Source organism: Glycine max, chromosome 20 (genome assembly GCF_000004515.6).
Source record: "Glycine max cultivar Williams 82 chromosome 20, Glycine_max_v4.0, whole genome shotgun sequence".
Taxonomy (NCBI): domain Eukaryota; kingdom Viridiplantae; phylum Streptophyta; class Magnoliopsida; order Fabales; family Fabaceae; genus Glycine; species Glycine max.
The window spans coordinates 37,796,890-37,818,816 of NC_038256.2; the positions used below are offsets into that span (position 1 = coordinate 37,796,890).

General features: G+C 30.9%; 3 protein-coding genes across 4 annotated transcripts; 1 reads left to right on the top strand and 2 right to left on the bottom strand.

Annotated features, from left to right (window-relative positions):
• Positions 1–180: 180 nt before the first annotated feature.
• Positions 181–4,654, bottom strand: CRK75 (cysteine-rich receptor-like protein kinase). The gene is made up of 7 exons (XM_006605954.4): positions 3,499–4,654; positions 2,807–2,932; positions 1,882–2,039; positions 1,580–1,790; positions 1,194–1,431; positions 898–1,051; positions 181–744 (listed from the first exon to the last, which is right to left on the bottom strand). Exons 1-7 carry the CDS (start codon positions 4,361–4,363, stop codon positions 388–390), a joined length of 2,109 nt encoding a protein of 702 aa, XP_006606017.1. The 5' UTR covers positions 4,364–4,654; the 3' UTR covers positions 181–387.
• A 7,000-nt stretch (positions 4,655–11,654) lies between these two features.
• Positions 11,655–15,292, top strand: CRK76 (cysteine-rich receptor-like protein kinase). Its single transcript, XM_041013302.1, has 7 exons — positions 11,655–12,537; positions 12,940–13,059; positions 13,569–13,714; positions 13,805–14,015; positions 14,136–14,373; positions 14,553–14,703; positions 14,835–15,292. The coding sequence occupies exons 1-7, from the start codon at positions 11,769–11,771 to the stop codon at positions 15,183–15,185; spliced, it is 1,986 nt and encodes a 661-aa protein (XP_040869236.1). The 5' UTR covers positions 11,655–11,768; the 3' UTR covers positions 15,186–15,292.
• Positions 15,293–16,433: 1,141 nt separating this feature from the next.
• Positions 16,434–21,927, bottom strand: CRK77 (cysteine-rich receptor-like protein kinase). Of its 2 annotated transcripts, none has more exons than XM_006605955.2 (8): positions 21,396–21,927; positions 20,818–21,202; positions 20,115–20,240; positions 18,840–18,982; positions 18,537–18,747; positions 18,182–18,419; positions 17,864–18,017; positions 16,434–17,709 (listed from the first exon to the last, which is right to left on the bottom strand). In XM_006605955.2, exons 1-8 carry the CDS (start codon positions 21,849–21,851, stop codon positions 17,359–17,361), a joined length of 2,064 nt encoding a protein of 687 aa, XP_006606018.1. In that variant the 5' UTR covers positions 21,852–21,927; the 3' UTR covers positions 16,434–17,358. The 2 variants fall into 2 exon arrangements, with proteins under 2 accessions (XP_006606018.1, XP_040869232.1); XM_041013298.1 differs by having other exon boundaries at positions 16,434–17,728; positions 21,396–21,921.

The window sequence follows — 21,927 nt, forward strand, 5'->3', positions numbered from 1 at the left end:
TTTGAGTTTCCTCGTATCACAATTTTCATCATTCGCGACAATGTAAATTTATTTTTTGTTTTTTTAATTACGTCACAATTTAATTTAACCAATTTAAAATTAAAAATAAGTATACTTTTACTCGATTTAATTAGATATAATAGTATTTACTTGATCGGGTTATTGAATAAGGGCATGCGATTAAAAATAAGTATATACTTTTACTAAATTTTGTCTGTTCGATTTTAGAACAAGAATCATATTACAAAATAACCAGGGAAGGTGGAGCGGCTTGTCAACTCCAAAGGAAGAAGTTTCAATAATTAAAATCTTGTTTCCAGAATCATTCATACCCTTTTTGCCCAAAGCGCTTTAAAAGTAAATTTGATAAAATAAATAAATAAATATCTAACGAGGATATGGCTCAGTGGTTGGAGTCTTAACTATTGATGATCCTTGAGCATATTGACTTCCTGAATCACTTGATCTTGTTACCTCTGAATATTGCTCACTGCCAGACAACATAATCATAGGCAAAGAACTTTTACGGCGCATTAAAAACGCAGGTTCAGAAGGTTCAGCAAGTGGGAAAGAGCTGCTATGAAGCATTAATAAAACGGTATTCATAGTTGGTCTATCAGCTATATCTTCCTGTACACACAGTAATCCAATGTGAATACATCTCCTTATTTCATCCCAAGAATAATCCTTTAATGTGGGATCTACAATATTTGAAACTGTCCCTCCCCTCCAATTGTTCCATGCCTGCAAAAAAATTGCTCGATTGAAAATAAAACAATTATAATGGAATTTCTTAAATGTTGAAAATTTAATCTGTTGAACTATAAGCTTCCGAACCTCAAATAAACAGGGAAATTAATTAACTAATAGTGAAAAGGTATCATATACCACACTTACAAAGCTTAATAAATCCTGTGCGTTTTCTTCGCTATCACGAATCTGACTGTTTCTTTGGCCGCATACTATTTCCAGAATCATAACGCCAAAACTAAAGACATCTGACTTGATAGAAAACTGTCCATGTTTAATGTATTCAGGAGCCATATATCCACTGTATATCACAATAATCAAACATAATTGGATAAGAAATGTTACTTCATCATTCATGTTTCACCTATTGGCTTTTATTCTAAACAAAATTACTTATTGGAAATATGAAATATCTCTATTAGCTCAAGTGTTTTTATACTTACAAGGTCCCAACAATTGTAGTTGTACTGGCTTCAGTTTGATTGATCTCAAATAATCTTGCCATGCCAAAATCTGATATTTTAGGATTCAATTCTCCATCTAACAAAATGTTACTTGTTTTCAGATCACGATGAACAACGTTTAATCGTGAATCTTCATGAAGATAAAGAAGACCTCGAGCAATGCCTCTTATGATTTTGTAGCGTATCTCCCAATTCAAATTTACACGTTTGTTTGGATCTACATAAATACCCAGGCTAACATATGACATACACAGTCTTTCACAATTTAAATGAGTTACATCTTTTTGGCTCCTAAAAAAATGTTCAAAATAACTCTTTATTTCATCAAAGTGAAGGTAAAATTAAAGCAAAAATTTGTAACGTACCAAATATGAAATAATCAAGGCTTTTATTGGGAACGAACTCATATATCAATAACCTTTCTCTTCTTGCAAAACAAAATCCAAGTAGTCTAACTAAGTTTCGGTGCTGAAGCCTCCCTGTTAGCAAAATTTCATTCTTAAATTCTGTTTCTCCTTGGTTAGAATTGATAGACAATCTTTTAATTGCAATTTCTTGTCCATCAGAAAGCGTACCCTAAATACAATATTTCAAAGTTTAGTCCATATGTAATTCTCAAAATATTATCAAGATATGTGTGATTCCATGAAAAGATAAATCTTAATACCTTATAAACAATTCCAAATCCACCTTGGCCAAGCTTATTTGCGTCAGAGAAGTCATTTGTTGCAAATTTGATGGTTGCAAAGTCAAATTGCAACAACTGATCATCTGTTTTAATGTCATTAGCAAGTTCCCCTTCATCATCATCACCTTCACCTTCATCTGTGGCATGAGTTATCACAAATATGTGTTAAGTATTAACCTAATTACCAGGTATAATATATAAGAAGAATTTTTAGCTTTTTTTAAAAAAAAAAAAAAAAACACCTTATTATGATCATGCGCTTATGATGTGATAAAAAGAAAAAAAATAAAAAGAAATAATTAATGAAATATTTAAAATAAATTGATGTTCAAATATCATTACATATAGTATTATGACACTATAGGAAAAGAGAAAAAGATAAATATTGATGAAATATTTATAAAATAGAGGTGTCCATTTTGTCAGCACTCTTTCATGTACTAAAGAAATTGGATATCTAGAAAAATAAATATCTCTATTCTCTCACAAATTTAACGTCTAAAAGTAAGACAAAAGTCCACACCTGTTATATGTTCTCTCTCATGACTAACCTCTGTTTCCTTTATCTTTCAACCTACTATTTTTCATCTATCTCTCTCAGCTCTCACCGACACACTCCTTTTGCCTCCATATATACTTCCATGAAACAATAGCGTTCATGTTTTAAAAATTATCGTTTTATAATCAACTGTCGTAAAAGTTAATTATTTAAGTTAGTATCTTTTTCTTTTTATTTTTCATTTACCACAACTTGTAATAATATATTTTGAAATTTTTTATCTTATATTGAATTAGAAATGTTTGAAAAAAATTCAAATAAAAAATAACATAAAAGAATATATTTATTAATTTTTAAATATTTTTTTCACAATAAAAAGATGAGAAAGGACAAATGTTGACTTACTTTGGATAGGTTTGTTGCGTCTTCGTCTTCTCGCTCCTAAATAATTGTACATAATGGCCAGGAGTACGATAACGACAACCATTGGCACGACTATCGCAATGATGGTTCGTGATGGGTTCCTCTTTTCTGGAAATAAAATCAAAAAGTAGACCCAAGTTGATTTTTTTTAATAACAAAATCCTAGTTGATGATTTGAGGTTACGAGATATTTTGACAAGTCTAAACAGGCGATAGATGATGATATAGCGAAGGAATAAAAATATTGAAATTCGTAAACCTAATAAAATAACCAGTAGTATAATTAATTACCTGTAACTTTTAAACCTTATATTGTAGGGATAAAGTGAAATGAAATAATGTGATAGAGAATAACAAAAGAGATAATTAAGAAGAAGAAATAAGGTAATAATTAAATAAAATGAAAGAGAAAAAGTGAATTTTTGTTAAGTACTAGTAGCTAGTTTTCAAACCTTTTTATCCCATGATTAAATTTATTGAGTTAAATATTTATGTGGTGATAAGATAAAATAATTTTATATTATTATTATATTATAAATTATCATTTAAATTATTTTTAAAATTAATAAATTTATTATATATGATAAATTATGATTAAATATTATATGCATTATCCTTTTTCTCAAATTTATTTGTTTGTGCCTATGTGCATAAAAAAGAGGACTGAAACAAACCTTCTCCAATGGGCGTGGTAACCTGATCAGTGGCAGGCTGTGGTGCTGGAGCTGGTGCATCGACTATGGGCTCAAAGAAGAGGTAGGTCTCATATCTAACAGAACAGCTTGGCCCTAGATATTGACCACCCATCTTTCCATCACAAAATGTCGAAATTTCTGACAAAGCACTCTGCAAGCATTCAGTACAGTTTTGTTTCGAAATATCAGGTGTGCACTGAAGTAGAGCATATATGGTGGTGTTGCTTGATTGAACTGGAGCATCTCCTTCCGCAAAGAACTCGCTATTGCGGCGGGAGCCACCGCCGTCCACCGTCATGTTACTCAACTTGCTCAACAAGTCGTCCACAGCTTGATCAAACTGTTCCAGCACCTTCGTCGACACGTTATTTGTGTTGCACAAGATGTTGTTAGGTTGAGTTACCATGACGCCAAATATTGAGTGGTTTGTGTAGCGTAGCATGCACGCGTCAAACCATGCAATGGCCTCTTTCTGTAATGGGCACCGCTCTCTGAGAAGGACCGCGGACTTATCCAGGCAGCGACGGCACTTATCTGGCTTAACATCTCCTCTGCAGAAACCGATGGCGTAAGCTTTGTTAGGGTTTTGGCCATACGAGAAATTGTAGTAGCCGTTGTCGATTTCTTCGTGGGAATACACTTTGGACAAGAGGGTATTCAGGTTGCTGCCGTAGACACCTGCAGGGGTGAAGTTTCCGAAGTGGTTGTTACATTCATGGTACACGAAATTTAGCTGATCCTGGGCTTCAGATTTGAGAATGGCAAGGAAAGAAATGAATGAAAACAGCATCATGGAAGGAACCGGGGACATTGTAGTGCTCCTCCTCCGGACTAGGTTGCCCATTGAAGTGTTCGTAAGGCAAGTAGCTAGAAGAAGAATATAATTTAGAATCTATAATAGTGGTGGTTAATGTGCAAGTAGTTAACAGGTATCATCAACTTGAGAATTGATAGTAACGTGATACATCAAACTACGGAGCAATAGAATATTCAAAAGCCGTCATCTTTGTTTTATTCAATAAGTGTTAGAGTATTTACAGGTAGGTATTATTAATTTATCTTACATGTGGGTGAGGGCATTTATATTATTACATAATGTTATCATTGTTGACGCTTACATTAAAAAATATTTTTGAAAAACGGAAGTATTAATTAATTAGCATAAAAACAATAAAAAACGTAAACAAAAAACATTTTAGTGTCGGTTTAACATTGGTTTTATTTAATAAAATTTATTTTGCTTTAAAAAAATCCAAGGTGATTAAAATAAGATATTTTATTCATAATATCAAATCAATTCTTTTATAAAAATAATATGCATGAATACTAATGAAAAAGTAACAAACACAATAGTAATTAATATGAAATGATGAATTAATCTAATTTGAATTGATTGGATAAGAAAATGTAAATTATTATAAATCTCTTAACATATCTTTGATTATTATAAAAAAAATAATTAATATGATGTGATATTTGTTCAGAGCACTTGGAAAATGATTTTTAGACCCTTCTTACGTGTCTAAACAACAATTTGTTCAAAACTTTGCTATCTTTTGGTCAGTGATCACACATGGATCAGGCCAGGGTCAAAGTTTTTTTGGTCGATATGCAGACTAATCTACAATAAGTATAAGTAGTTGCTACTTGATGACTCAAGGTTAATTTAATATTTGTGAAAGTAGGATGAAACCATGAATTCTTCTTTGGCAATCTCCAGTAGTGGTTTCCATAAGAATTCTTAGAAATAAGAACTTATTTTATGAATTTGTATTATTGAAGTTTGCTACCGTGACAGTTTAAGTATAAAACCGCTGGTCTTATATTTAATAAAAATTGAGCTTTTATATAAGAATTAAAATTTCAACATTAATTAAAATATTATTTTTGCTTGTCAGAACTACGTAAATATAAAAACTAGTATTATAACATGTGCAGCATTACATAAAATAAATATTTATTTTATACTAAAAATTTATAATTTATAAAAAAAATATTTTTAATTATATAAATTATATTATACTAATATAAGTAACAAAAAACTTTTTTAATTCAAATATAAGTAAAATTTAATTACTTTAACTCTATGTTTCACTCTATGTAATAATACTAACTAAAAAAATCCTTTAATTAATCGAGATTCTATTTGCAATGATTCTTTTTTTATTCTTAATATTAAGTTTCAATAAACTACACTTTCAAAAAAGAGTTTATTTTTTAAATGTAAATAGTTAAATTAAATGATATTAATTACTACCTTTGTTTTATTATAATTATCGTCTTAGGTTATTTATATAAACAAAAAAAATTAATAAATAAATGAAAAAGAATATTAATTTTACAAAATCAACTCTATCATTGTTAATTCATTTTTAGTTGTGTTGTCTATATCTTTGATATTATAAGGGATATAAATAAAAACAAATAATTGTTACATTAAAAATTTAAAATATAATTTTTTTTGAATAATTTTTTTTCTCATATAAGGATTACTATGAGATAGAGGGAGTAACTTTCTTAGCATAAAAGTTAGTTAACTTTGCTTGTATGTAGGTCTAGGGGAGTAAACAAAATTTACAATAAATAAATATTTTTAAACATATAAATTACATTTAGATTTATGATAAATAAGTTATTGTGCGATATATTTTTATTTTTAATGATTGATAATTTTTTTAAAATATTGAAATCCAATTTAAAACTAAAAATGTTAAAAATGATCAACTAAAAGTGATAAAAAAATTAAATTGAAAAGGTCAATTGATATTAAAAGTGTAAGATCATATATTAATAAATGATCAATTTTGTCCATATACGTTTACACTTGTTGTCAATTTTGTTCATATATTATAAAAATGATTATATTAATCTATAATTTTATAAATGTACTCATAATTTAATTTTATCAAGTCTCAGTTAACGTTTTTTTTTTTTTACATGATACGTAAAAGACAACGTGATAAATCCACCAAAAGCAACACACTAAACCAAGTATGTGTCAATGTGTGAATCAAATTATCAATTAAACTATGGGTTTATTTTTTTTACTTTTATTGAATCACACAAAAAATTCACCCTTCATTTATCCTCTTTCATTTTTATCAACTTCTTTAGAAGCCGTTGTCAATTTCTCTGTCAGAAAACATATTGGCCAAAAGGGCCTGCCGGTTTGCAGTAGGTTGCAGCAATAAATTTGTTACATTTATGGTATATGAATTCTAGCTGGCCCTGGGCAAGAGAAGGAAAAGAAAACTGCAGCAGCAGCATCATCATCAAAGGAATCATGGCCATTGTAGTGTTCCTCTGGACTAGGTTGTCCTTATATTGAAGTGGTCGTAAGACAAAGTAGCTAGAGAAGGAAGAAATTGTGGCGATTAATGTGAAAGTAATAGGAACTAACTTGAAAGACTTAAACGTGATGCATCTTCCGACAATTAATTTCTTCGGGCAGTAATATTCAAGTATAAAAAAAAAGTGGTGTCTTTACTGTACCATAGCGTGTTTGGTTGGAATTTTGTACGTTTATATAACTTTACGGTTAGCACACCAATAAAGACTAACGATATATCAAGATTCATATATCATATTTTTTTTCTTTCATCAGTAAAAGTCATTGCAAGTAATAATTAAAATAGTTAAAGTTAAGTATCACTTTCAAAAAGAGTAAATGAGCATTTTGTTTGTTGAATGCAAAAATCAATGAGAATTTAATAATCTTTTAAAAAAATAAAAATATTATTAATTTATTCACTCAAAAATGTGTAAAAATGTAATATTTACATGTATAATTTAACAACAAATTAATTCACTTTAAAAAAATAACAATCTATGCGGTCAAAGTGAAAGTTATGCACTATGCTTAAATCAAATTATCATTTGAAATATGTGTACTTTTTTTCAACTTTTATTTTGTCAAAAAAAAAAATCATTCATTTATCCTCTTCCTTATCATTTTTTAGAGAGACTAAAATGTTGGCATTATGTTTGATTTGCTCCTTCCTACCTTTGCATCGCTGGTGGTGATTATGATGACACAATAGGTAGCAGATGGTGGCATTTAGGTTGTGACCTTTGTTTTGATTCATTTCTCCCTATGCATTGAAGATTGACCTGATCAATGATTGGATTGTCCATGACTTATGTAAAGTTTGTGGTGGATATAATCAATTTTAAAAGATATTTTTATTTGGTATTGGAAAAAGGATTTGAAGATGGTTTGATTCGGTTTGATAATAATAGGGTGTGTTAATTATGTGTATTGAACAAAATTTAAAGTTTATTGCTAATGTGCTTTTTTATATTCACAAGATTTTGCTTAGTTAAGCTTGTTCATACTCCATACTGTTATGCAGTGGATATATGGCACCTAAGTATATGCAATGCATGGAATTTTTTTAGAAAAGTCGAATGTTTTTAGTTTTGGTGTAGTGATTATTCTTGAAGATAAGTGGCCAGGAAAATAGTGGCATTCGTCATGGAGAGAATATAGAGGATTTGCTTAGTTTTGTAAGTCATCCTTTTCTTTCCCTTTACCTTCCTTGTTAGAATTTAAGTGTAAAATTAGAAAAACTTGCGTGTTAATCTATATTACTGCAGAAATGGAATCTAACTAACAATATATGTAACTGAGCAAATTCATGTACGCATGGCGAAGCTGGAGGAAGGGAACAGCTACAAATATTATAGATCCTGGACTGGGCTCCTCGAAAGTGTACTTTCATTCACTTTAGAGGGTAAAGTCACCTATTTAAACCTTTCATTATATTCAACGGTCCAAATCTTTTCACTTCAAAATTAGTATTAAAAAAATAAAAAAAGGATGCCATCAAAGTAAACAAGAAAAAACAATAAACTATTCCATGAATGAAAGCATTGCACGATCATTGTCTACGCTAATCACGTCTAAAAAACACGAGATCACCTACACCCTCTTTCTTGCAATCCTACTCTCGATATGTGTATCAAAACCCAAATGGCATATTCAATTAATATTCACGAGTGATTATAAAAAAGTTATTAATACAAGTGTTAACTAAAATTTTAGATTCAATTTTTGACTTAATCATAGAGTGACAACTAAGTATATTATTTTAGTTTAAAAATGGATTGACTTGATAGGAGGAAAATTACACCTCCTTAGCATACCAAAAAAAAAAAAAATCGTGAATGATTATATATATAGGATGATAAATGTTTTATGACCTGGAATGATTACGACCAATTTGATAACATATTATAATCATGATAACATATTATAATCAATAGCATGTTATATATGTATATCTGTTTTTTAACAACTTTGCATAGCATACATTTATCACATATTTTATTTATCACATTCGCTAATTTGTATCAAGGGCACAAATTTTTCTTTAAAAATCTCGATCTTCGGCATTACATTACACCGAAGGGGTATTTGTACATTTATCAAGGGACCAATATATATATATATATATATAAAGTAGCCAAAATCCCCATATTTCAACATCAAGATTTATAATCGTGAGAGATAAGGAATGATCAATATGATGATCATATATTATAAATAGTATGAAGACAATTAATTCATATGCCCAATTTGTTGTAACAAGGGTTGTTTTTGGTAAAGGGGCTTCAATTAATTAAATATTCAAGTCAAGAAAAATGTTATAACATCGTATCAAGAAGTAATTTAATTTATAGATATCCCAATTCGATTCAACCCAGAACATTTGATTGCAAAATCGGGGTTAACTATTGTGCCTTTTCTGGAACAAATACAGAGTAGTAAAGGAAAGAGATAAAAAAAATAAGGATATTGAGAGCAGAGTCACAAAAAAGATGATTCACTTGATCTTCTATTATTTATTTATTTATTTTTTATCGAAACATGATCTCTTGTTAGTCCTTTTTTTTTCTTTTTCAGACGTGACCTTCATATAAGAATGTAAATGCCGATGGTGCAATGCTTTCACTCATGAATATAGCTTTTTGTTGTTTTTACTTTTATTTATTAAGGGATATTTATGAATATTATATTTGTATTATTTTTTCTTGTATTTAATATTATTGTTTGTGGTTTGATCACCAATTTATACGGTAAGTTTTAGGTGTAGGGTTAGGAAATATTATTTTCTAATAGAACTCAAAATAGTATCTAAATAAAGTGATCGCTAGGAATAAGTTGATATTTGTTTAACCTGTTATATATCTTTATTTTTAATGCAATTTACTATTTTAGCTTTATAAAAAAATTTGAGAGATAAAATAGATGCATGTGTAAATTAAAATAATTGTAAATAAAGAAAAATTATTAACATTACATCAAACGGATAACTCTAATAGACTTAATTTTTAATATTCTCATTTTTTGAATTTACTTGTATAATATTATTGGGTTCTCTAATCTTTATGTCTTTTAATTTAAATTATTGTTTAATTTAATTTTCTGTCAATTTAAATTATTGTTTTTCTTATAATTTTTTTAAGTCAATTTTTTTTAACTTCTTTTATTAATAAAATATTCAAATACAAACAAAATATTGATAAATTTCACACTTAGAACTTTTATTTTAACTTTAATACTTAAAAGGAATTGGTGCAGTTAGCCATTGACACTTCACTTCAATTAACGAGAGAGTAGTGGCGGTCAGATGTATCCTATGTTTGCCCCATTAGCACATCTCTATTTAGTAAAAAATGTGAAGCTTTGTTTTGGTTACGTTTACTTGATGCTGCTTCTGTGCGTCAAATTAATGATAAATAAAATTTATGACGAAGCACCTACTCAATTTACAAGGTGGACCCTTTGATTTGCATATATAAGAGATTTGCTCTACAATTACAAAGTATTTAAGTCGAGTACACGAAGATGGTTCGTTAAAATATAAATGCATAGCTGTGTATTGAAGTCAGAAGCAAGAATATATATAAGATCTTCCAAGGATTATTTTTGTTTGTTTGGGTAGAAAGGAGGGCTTAAGGGACCCAAGAAAGAGCAGAACTACATCAAAACCAATCTAGGCAATCCCAGTGTTCTTATTCTGCGCATCCAACCTCCGCTATCTTCACTACTTGCTTCTCTTTTCTCTCCTTCCATAAACTCCTCATGACCAACTTGTTTAGTAAGAAAACACGAACTCTGAGAAACTCTCTGCAGCCTCCATAGTGGCAACAATAGAGTTCCAAAGTCCAACTTTGATCCAGCTCAACTCTAGCCCTACATCCTCACATCATCTTCCACATCCTACTGATCCAATAACTCCTCAAGTAGTGGCTTATTCCACAACACCCCTCTTCGCTGTTTATAACATGGTTGACCACAAGATAACAATCATCATGAGGGGTAGTAGTATGATCCCTGAGTCGTTTATCGCCTCACACCCTGACCATACTGCCACTCCCAACCCTCCATCTACAACCCTTCCTTACCAACGCCTAAGAACTCCAAATACTTCTCGATCCAGGATAAACAATTAAAATAATCTAATGTTAAAATAATGAATAAAACATTATTTAAGCATTAGTCGTTTGAATAAAGTTATCAGAATGGGATGGTAATATGGTATGATTAGAAGATCATTATGTTTCTTAAATATATGAATAAAAACTATGGAAGGGCTTGTATTTAGAGAAATTAATTTATCTCTTAGCCAAAGAATATACCGTGAAAGAAAAAAAATTATTTAAGAAGAATTTAATTAAGTTATTTAATCCAGCCAACACTTTGTCCTTAAGTTTGTCTTCTTCTACGGCTTGTAGATTCAAAATATGATTAGTTTTCTTTTTTTAATCTTTTTTATCATTTTCGTTGACCAGGGAGAGGCGAAAGCCCCGATGATGATTTCCTTTGGCAGCATTTGAACGCGGAAAGTTTTGGATATACCTGACTTAAATTAGTTATTCGTTACCTGATACCATGGACCAAGTTTTTAATTTTAAAAAATAAGAATTCCAAATTAATTAAAAAATTTGAAATTACAATTACATATTAATATATCTTTATATAAAATTAAAAATAATATAAATATCTCTTTTATGTCACTTTAAATTTATTAATTAATTTTTCTCAAATACTTCTAGGCAAATTCAGTAAGTTAGTTCAATATTTTAAAGCTAAAAAAATGACGTAGTTTGCAGACCAAATATAGCAAGAATCACCTGAAAGCGCAAAGAAAGAAAGGAAAGGTGGTGAAAACTGAAAAGCTCCTTCGATATGCGAAGCTTCACCCCTGGTTTGTGTCACTTCTGAATTCGGGAGGACAATTTCAATGGCTGCAGTTTCTTTTAGACTCCTTTTCTTTCTTTGTTGTCTCTCGGTCATAATCATATCACGAGCCAGCGCTCAGACATACTGTGATAACCACAAAGGCAACTACACAATAAACAGCACCTATCACAACAACCTCAACACCCTCTTATCCACTTTCTCTTCCCACACAGATATCTACTATGGTTTCTACAATTTCTCGTATGGCCAAGACCCAGACAAAGTATACGCCATTGGGCTCTGCAGAGGCGATCAAAACCAGGATGATTGCCTCGCGTGCCTCGACGATGCCAGAGCCAACTTCACACAGCTTTGTCCAAACCAGAAAGAGGCAATTAATTGGGATGGAGAGTGCATGTTACGCTACTCTAACCGCTCAATATTTGGCATCATGGAAAATGAACCTTTTGTGGAAACCGTGTTAACGATGAATGTAACGGGTCCAGTGGACCAATTCAATGAAGCGCTGCAGAGCCTGATGAGGAATCTAACAAGCACAGCTGCATCAGGTGACTCTCGTCGTAAGTATGGTACAGCTAGTACACATGCTCCAAATTTTCAAACCATATACGGTTATGCACAGTGCACGCCTGATTTGTCCTTGGAAGATTGCACTAATTGCTTGGGTGAAGCTATCGCAGAAATCCCAAGGTGTTGTAGTGGCAAGGCTGGAGGCAATGTTTTGAAACCCAGTTGTAGAATTAGATTTGACCCCTACAACTTCTTCGGACCTACGATCCCTCTACCATCACCGTCCCCAAATTCACAAGGTATTTGTCATGTTTTGCTCAAATTTCCTTCCGCTTGATACTTATAATAGCAGGTTTTAAATATTGGTCGCGATATAGTGGTTTTATAGCGTTTGTTGATGTCGCGGTAAATTATAGATAAATGTGACCGATGTGATCCCAATTGTGGCCCAAATCACTGTCATGGATCGTTTTTAAAAACCTTTCAACCACCCAACAAAACCCGGGAGTTGACATAATGATCCATTTTTCGCTTTTATTTGAACGTTTTACTCTCTGTGAATGTTGTTCTACTTATTCATCTGTTGAAGGGAAAGTAAGTGCTTGTGTTCAAAAATTGGGTTTATGTTTGGCGTGGCGACCTTTTCTGTGTTGAATATTTTATTAATCTTATCCATGGAGTGGGTGTTCTGATCTGTGCAGGAAAGAGCAAGACATCACGAACTATCATAGCCATAGTAGTGCCTGCTGCGAGTGTTGTTTTGGTGGTCAGTCTTTTCTGCATCTATCTAAGAGCTAGGAAGCCAAGAAAAAAAATTGAAAGTAAGTCCAATTAAGGCTCTGAAATGGATTTACTGTGATAAGTTACAAAAGTAAAATACAAAGTCTCACAGGATTTTGCTCCTCTATATATAGTAAGGCGATACAATTTAGAGGATAAAGTACACTCCTTGTTTAGAAAATCACCAGTTGAAATTTGATTTTTTAATTAATGGTAGCACTTTATCCTCTAAAGTGCATTCTCCCCATCTTAGAAGCCAAATCCAGTCATAACAATTTAAAGGGATGGTTGTCTAACATATATCATAACTGAACTCTTTCGGACAATGATACCAAATAATGCGAAAAACAATTTATTTTGTAAACAATGTGATAAATAAATGTTTCAGTAGTTGAACGCATGCTTTACTCAATCACTTATAGCTAAGAATAAGAAAAGATAGCGGGAGAAACCAATTTAGCCATTTCCTTCTGGTTTTTATATGAGAAATAATATCTCTCAATGTTATATTTTGAATAGCTCACATAATTTCAGCTGGGTCCCCATTCAGGTGAGGTTAAAGGAGAAGATAGTCACGAAGATGAAATTACATTTGCTGAGTCATTGCAATTCAATTTTGATACCATTCGAGCTGCTACAAATGAATTCGCTGATTCTAATAAACTTGGACAAGGCGGGTTTGGAGCTGTTTACAGAGTAAGATGATACTTATCATTCAGATAAATATCATCTCTTCATAAAAAATGGCATATTCAGATACTATACTTGACTGTAATATATTTTCAGGGTCAGCTTTCTAATGGACAAGAGATTGCTGTCAAAAGGTTGTCAAGGGATTCTGGGCAAGGAAATATGGAATTTAAGAATGAAGTGCTTTTAGTGGCCAAGCTTCAGCACCGAAATTTAGTTAAGCTACTTGGTTTCTGCCTGGAAGGAAGAGAAAGGCTACTTATCTATGAATTTGTTCCTAATAAAAGCCTTGATTACTTCATATTTGGTAAGTTCAAACATCTGCATAATTAAAATGCTTCTTTTACTACTTTAGTTCTGGTTGAAGATCCTGACTACAAAAATTGCCTTAAAATTCATATATGGCTCCCGTGTATGTATGCAATAGATCCCATAAAGAAAGCACAACTGGATTGGCAAAGGCGCTACAATATCATTGGAGGTATTGCTCGAGGCATTCTTTACCTCCATGAGGATTCTCGACTTCGTATTATACATCGTGACCTCAAAGCAAGCAACATTCTCTTAGATGAAGAAATGAATCCTAAGATATCAGATTTTGGAATGGCAAGATTGGTTCACATGGATGAGACTCAAGGAAATACAAGTAGAATTGTTGGAACTTAGTAAGTATAAAAATATACTACAAATTAATTATTGTTATAGAAGCTTTATTTCAATCAACTCCGTAAGGTAAAATATTTTACATCATCACCCATTTTGTTATAAAAGTTTAATTTGAATCAACTGTCAAGTAAAATAATTTAATTATGACTAATTAAACTTTTCCATGATTGACATGTAGTGGATATATGGCACCCGAGTATGTATTATATGGTCAGTTTTCAGCAAAATCAGATGTTTTTAGTTTTGGTGTATTGGTTCTTGAGATTATAAGTGGCCAAAAAAACAGCGGCATTCGTCATGGGGAGAACGTGGAGCATCTATTGAGCTTTGTAAGTCTTTCTTTTCTTCTCACCATTGCCATTAGATAATAGGATTAAAAAATTATTTCTTCCTTCACATTACTGAAGAAATGGAATCCGTGAAGTAACTAATTAACATTAGCTTGAGCAAATTCATGCAGGCATGGCGAAACTGGAGGGATGGAACAACTACAGATATTATAGATCCCACATTAAATGATGGTTCGCGAAATGAAATAATGAGATGCATCCACATTGGATTATTATGTGCTCAAGAAAATGTGACTGCCAGGCCAACCATGGCTTCTGTTGTGCTCATGCTTAATAGCTATTCTCTCACTCTCCCGTTACCTTCAGAAACTGCATTTGTTTTAGATAGTAACATTAGAAGCTTCCCAGACATGCTTTTATCAGAGCATAATTCAAGGGAAACAAGATCAAGTGAAACAGCAATTAAATCAACTCAAAAATCGATAAATGAGGCATCAATTACTGAGCTATACCCTCGCTAGATTTCGGTCATATATATTCCTTAACTAAAGTGCAATATCTTGGAACTTGCCTAATTTGTTGGTGTGATGCCTTGTTTAAATACACCGTATACGACATTTTTATTTTATTTTAATAATTTATGTTTTCTCTTTATTTCAACTATCTCATCTCACTTAATTTATATGCTCTTTTGATACCTCTCCTAAAAATTATTTGCAAAAAACTATGCCTGGAGTAAAATTATATTTATATAAACTCTCCTTGTTCAAACCGAGATAGAATGTGATAACGCGATTGGTTTTATTTCTACACTTACCTTATTTCTTGATTTTTGTTCAATGTTTCAAATTGTTTTTTCTCTCTATATATGTGTGATAAAAAAACTATCAACTATTTTTTTTTTGCATAATTGACTTAGACTTGACTGTAATGTGGGATCAGTTTTCTAATTTTACTCACATCAAATAAAACTGGTGATGGTTTCTCAAGATAATAACTTGTGTATTTAAAACCTTTTTGGAGTTATCTCTTATCATACTTTTTGCCGTAACAAATGTAATTTCTTTACAACAAAAAATGTATTTTTTTTAAATTGAATAACATCACAATTTTAACCAATTTAAAATTAAAAATAAGTGTACTTCTACTTTTTTTCAAGAGAAACAAAGTTATCTCATTTCATTTATAACAAGATTCAATAAAAGGGAAAATAAAATTAAAAACTTCATTGTTAACATAAAATCTAGCTAGAAGCCCATGTGAGCTATTGTTTAGTTTGTCTCCTATCAAAACGCACATGAACGTTTTCTATATAAGAAAATATAGTTATACATCTTTGCAAGATGATTCCAAATTCTGATAAATAGGTCTTGTTGCTAGAAACATTATCAATCACGTATTTGCAATCCATGTCAACAATAACATGATACTAATTAAATGATTTATTAATCCAAGAAAGTGCCTCGCTCAAAGATTACTACATCTTTATTAATATTTTTTTATCTAATACTTAATAAAAAATATTACTAACTTTTTTTAAAGACATTAAAAAAATATCATAAAATTATATATAAATATTATTAATATGTGTTTGTAACATTTATTAAATATTATGTATAATTCATGTTGTTAAAGGTTTCTTCTGATATTTTTAAACTTTAATAATATGGATTATATAAAACATTTCATAAAATATTACAGAAACATATTAATAATATTTATTTATAAGTTGATAATATTTTTTAAATATAATAAAGACTTTTAATAATATTTTTATTAAGTATTAGATAAAAAAAATTATGTGTAGTAGTGAGACAATGCTTTCTGCTTGACATGACAAACAGAAGGAGAACCCATCAAGCAGCACGTTTTTGCACGAATAGAAACTCCATGGTGGTTATGCAAACAAAAGCCAAATCGAAATTCCCCACGCTAAGTAAAAAGAGCAGCGTTAAGACTCAACTTCATGAAACCATGTGAAGGCTTTGTCCAAGATGCAACAGGATTTGGATGAGCTGAATTCAGTTCCATTTTGCTTGACCTGAGGTGCTGCCATTGAGTGATATGTTCATTTGTCAGACAAATAGAAATATTTGGATCCTGGACAGTATCCTTCCACACCTTATCGTTTCTTCTACACCAAATGCACCAACAAGCAGTTGCAAATTTTAGGTGTTCATCAGAGTGTAAACGTTGGAGAAGACAGAACATGGCAAAAAAATGCACCAACAAGTATACTTTTACTTACTCGATTTAATTAGATACAATATCATTTACTTGATCTATTTTGAAAGGCGTTATTGAATTAGGGCATGCGATTTTAAAGATTGAGCCCTACAATGACTAAATTACGTGTGTAGCGATTAATATGTTTTAGAAAAATAATCACTTTTCTATAAAAAAATTTAAGACAGTTTCGGAAAAACAAATATTTACTCAAATTTATTAATTTCCAAACATATATGTTTCGTTTATATATAGTTCACAAAGAAAACACCGAAGTTTGAAAGCAAACACTACACAAAAAAAAAAAAAAAAAAAAAAAAGTGGAGCGAAGTGCTAGGACAAACCCTACAAAATAATTAACCAGGAAGGGTAGGTGGTTACGTTGTTAACTCCAAAGGATGAAGTTTCAATAATTGATCATTTCCTTTTTGCCCAATTGGCATAAAAAGTAAATTTTATGACAAATATCTAACGAGGATATGGCTCGGTGATTGGAGCCATAATTGATGATTCTTGAGCAGATTGACTTCCTGAATAACCTGACCTTGTTACCTCTGAATGTTGCCCACCAGACAGCATAGCCGTAGGCAAAGAACTCTTATCACGCATTAAAAATGCAGGTTCAGAAGGTTTAGCAAGTGGGAAAGAGTCACTGTTAAGCATCAGTAAAACGGTATTCATAGTTGGTCTATCAGCTATATCTTCCTGTACACACAGTAATCCAATGTGAATGCATCTCCTTATTTCATTCCAAGAATAATCCTTTAATGTGTCATCTACAATATTTGAAACTGTCCCTCCCCTCCAATTTTTCCATGCCTGCAAAAAAATTGCTCAACTGAAAATAAAACGTTTATAATATGAAATTTCTTAAATGTGGAAAATTTCGTATGTACAACTATAAGCTTCCGAACTTCAAATAAATAGGGAAATTAACTATTAACTAATAGTCGTGAAAAGGTATCACACTTACAAAGCTTAATAGATCTTGTGCATTTTCCTCGCTACCACGAATCTCACTGTTTCTTTGTCCGCATACAATTTCCAGAATCATTACGCCAAAACTAAAGACATCTGACTTGACTGAAAACTGTCCATATTTAATGTACTCAGGAGCCATATATCCACTGTATATCACAATAAGCAAGCACATTTAGATTAAAAAAATATTACTTCACCATTCATGTTTCACCTATTGTTTTTTTAAGGGCCTATTGGCTTTTGTTCTAAAGAAAATCACTAATTGAAAATATGGAATATCTTATTAACTCTCAAGTGTTGTTATACTTACAAGGTCCCGACAATTGTATTTGTACTGGCTTGAGTTTGATTGATCTCAAATAATCTTGCCATGCCAAAATCTGATATTTTAGGGTTCAACTCTTCATCTAACAAAATGTTACTTGTTTTGAGATCACGATGAACAACTTGTAATCGAGAATCTTCATGAAGGTAAAGAAGACCTCGAGCAATACCCCTTATAATATTATAGCGTCTTTCCCAATTCAAATTCACACGATTGTTTGGATCTACATAAATACCCAAGCCACCATAGACATGTATAGTCTTTCACAATTTAATAAATTGTTCAATAATATCTCTTTATATCATCAAAGGTAAAGTCAAAGCAAAAATTTGTAACTTACCAAATATGAAATAATCAAGGCTTTTATTGGGAACGAATTCATATATCAATAACCTTTCTCTTCTTGAAAAACAAAAGCCAAGCAGTCTAACTAAGTTTCGGTGTTGAAGCTTCCCTGTTAGCAGAATTTCATTCTTAAATTCTGTTTCTCCTTGGTTAGAATTGATAGACAATCTTTTAATTGCTATTTCTTGTCCATCAGAGAGCGTACCCTAAATACAATATTTCAAAGTTTAGTTCATATGCAATTCTCAAAATATTATCAAGATATGTGTGATTATATGAAAAAGATAAATCTTAATACCTTATAAACAATTCCAAATCCACCTTGGCCAAGCTTATTTGCATCAGAGAAGTTATTAGTTGCAAATTTGATGGTTGCAAAGTCAAATTGCAACAACTCGTCTATTTTAATGTCATTATCAAGTTCACCTTCGCCTCCTTCACCTGTGGCATGAGTTTTCACAATCAATTTGCCTATTCATACAATATTTCAAAATTTGATTTTTTTTTTTACTTAAATATGCTTAAGGTTTTTAATATATGATCGCTTTTTTATTTTAGATTCATAATAAATTTTCTTATCACATTTGTTCTATGATATTTTTATCGTCAATAACATCCTCTCAATTATATATATATATATATATATATATATATATATATATATATATATATATATATATATATATATATATATATATATTAACTAGAGTGTGTTGTTAAAAAAAACTAAAGCATGTGACTCGTGTCATGCATGAATAAATATTATTTATGAATATTATTATATTTTTTATATCTATAAGAAATAAATATAAGTATAAAAACAAACTCAAATATTTTACTCAATCATATATACCTTATTATTATAAATGCATGGTTTATACGGTAAAAGGATGTCGCAAGTAAAATGAAAAGAAAAATGAACGGTACATGAATAATCCAGAGCACAGATATTTGCAAAAAGTTACATCGGAAGACAAATTATTTATAATAACAATTAAATATCTTTAAAAAAGAGAAAATATTGATTCTTTAAATCATGATTGCTATATGTATTTTACGGTACCAAAGAACAAATATAATCATCGATTATATTTTATTGCATTTTTTATTATATGATCAATTTTTTATTTTGAATTCATAATAGTTTTTGTTATATGTTAAATGATTATGTGATGTCTTCTCAATTATAATATATATATATATATATATATATATATATATATATATATATATATAATAGATTTATTGATAAAATATTATGTCATTATTTAATTAATGTTATAGACAAAAACCAAAAGTATAAATATATTAAAGATCTAATGCAGTAAAAAATTTATTAGGATTCAAAATAAAAATCGATCATATATGTCAAGAAATCCAAACATATTTTATACTTTTTTAAAAAAAGAGAGCTCAAACTCTTTTTCTATATAGCTTTTTGTAAAAAAGAAATATGTAACTTATTTTTAGAGAGGAAATCGTGAGAATAAGGAGCTTTTAGATTTTATATAAAATAGATGAGAAGAGGACATTCACTAAAAAAAAAATGATAAAAGGACAAATATTGACTTACTTTGAAAAGGTTTTTGTCTTCGTCTTCTCGCTCCTAAATAATTGTAGGTAAAGGCCACCAGGAGTACGACAACGGCAACGACTGGCACAACTATAGCAATGATAGTTCGTGATGGGTTGCTCTTTTCTGGAAGTTAAAAAAGAAACCCAAGTTGATTTTTTTTAATAACAAGATTGATTTGAGATTACGAGATATATTTTGACAAGTCTAAACAGGCTATGAATGATGATATAGTGAAGGAATTTGAAATTTGAAAACCTAAGAAAATAACCTGTAGTATAATTAATTACTTGTAATTTCTAAACCTTACATTTTATGGATAAATTGAAATGAAATAATGTTATTTTTACGTGAATTTTTATAATTCATTTTTTCAAACTTAAATCTTCTCATGTTACTTAGTAATATTGTATACTTATATTAGAAAGAAAAAAAACACAAATTTTATTAAAGAAGAAATCGTCATAATTAATTGGAAGATTTTTTTTAATTAATTATATACGGTTGATAAAAATAAAATCTTATTAACGTGATCAGTGGGATGAAAATAAAATGAAATAAAGAGAAAGTGAATTTTTGTTAAGTATATAGTTTCCTAACCTTTTTATCCCATGCTTAATTAAATTTATTTGTTTGTACCTGTATGGTTAAAAAAGTGTACGTAGTGAGAGTACTACTAGCAAAATTATGGAGTGAAACAAACCTTTCCCAGTGGTCGTGGTAACCTGAGTGGCAGGTTGTGGTGGTGGTGCATGGTGGACTATGGGCTCAAAAAAGGGATAGATCTCATATCTAACAGAACAGCTTGGTCCTAGATATCGACCACCCCTTTTTCCATCACAATATAAAATATTCGTCATAGCGTGCTCCAAGCATCGAGTACAGTTTTGACTAGAAATATCAGGTGTGCACTGAATCAGAGCATGTATGGTCACATTGCTTGATTGAACCGGAGCATCTCCTTCAGCGAAGAACTTGCGACTTCGACTGGAATCACTTTCTGGGTCTGCCACTGTCGTCGTCCTGTTTCTCAGTTCGTTCAACAGGTTGTGGACCACTTGATCAAAACCAGCAGCCGATCTAGGATCCTAAATTAGAGAATAATTTATTTTAAAAAATAAAATTCATGGTTATTATCATGAAAGGAGGAGGGGAAAAATTAAGATCAGGAAATTAATTTAAATATCAAAATATACACGTTAAAAACATTTATATGTAACTTTCTAAAAGTGATGTACACCCATCAAGTAGGTGTGGATCCGATAATTCAAACCAATGTACCTTTGGGGCGTTTTTTGTGTTGCACATGATGTTGTTAGGTTGAGTTACCATGACACCAAATATTGAGTGGTTGGTGTAGCGTAACATGCACTCGTCAAACCACCCGATCCCCTCTTTCTGTACTGGACACCGCTCTCTGAGAAGGACTGCGGACTTTTCCAGGCAACTACGGCACTTATCTAGATTTGCATCGCCTCTGCAGAAACCGATGGCGTAAACTTTGTCAGGGTCTTGTCCATAGGAGGAATTGTAGAAGCCGTAGTCATTTTCTTTGTCATAATACATATTGGACAAAAGGTTATTCCGGTTGTCTGAGTAGGTTTCGGTGGTAATGTTTCCGTACTCGTTGTTGCAATAATGGTACACGAATTGTAGCTGGTCGTTGTTGGCTTCAGATTTGAGTATGACAAGGAAAGAAAGAAATGAAAACAGCATCATGGAAGGAATCAAGGCCATTTTGGTACTGTTCCTCGATCCGGACTAGGTTGGTAAGGTTGCCCAAGTGTTCGTAAGGCAATAAGTAGCTATAAAA

Coding starts and splice junctions, on each gene's coding strand:
- CRK76 (XM_041013302.1), top strand. CDS start 11,769: ATGGCTGCAGTTTCTTTTAGACTCCTTTTCTTTCTTTGTTGTCTCTCG. Junction 13,060..13,568: donor GCCAAGAAAAAAAATTGAAA/GTAAGTCCAATT, acceptor GTCCCCATTCAG/GTGAGGTTAAAGGAGAAGAT. Junction 14,374..14,552: donor AGTAGAATTGTTGGAACTTA/GTAAGTATAAAA, acceptor ATTGACATGTAG/TGGATATATGGCACCCGAGT.
- CRK75 (XM_006605954.4), bottom strand. CDS start 4,363: ATGGGCAACCTAGTCCGGAGGAGGAGCACTACAATGTCCCCGGTTCCT. Junction 1,432..1,579: donor CCTTGATTATTTCATATTTG/GTACGTTACAAA, acceptor GTATTTATGTAG/ATCCAAACAAACGTGTAAAT. Junction 1,052..1,193: donor ACTACAATTGTTGGGACCTT/GTAAGTATAAAA, acceptor TGTGATATACAG/TGGATATATGGCTCCTGAAT.
- CRK77 (XM_006605955.2), bottom strand. CDS start 21,851: ATGGCCTTGATTCCTTCCATGATGCTGTTTTCATTTCTTTCTTTCCTT. Junction 18,983..20,114: donor AAGACAAAAACCTTTTCAAA/GTAAGTCAATAT, acceptor CTCATGCCACAG/GTGAAGGAGGCGAAGGTGAA. Junction 18,748..18,839: donor GATTTGGAATTGTTTATAAG/GTATTAAGATTT, acceptor TATTGTATTTAG/GGTACGCTCTCTGATGGACA.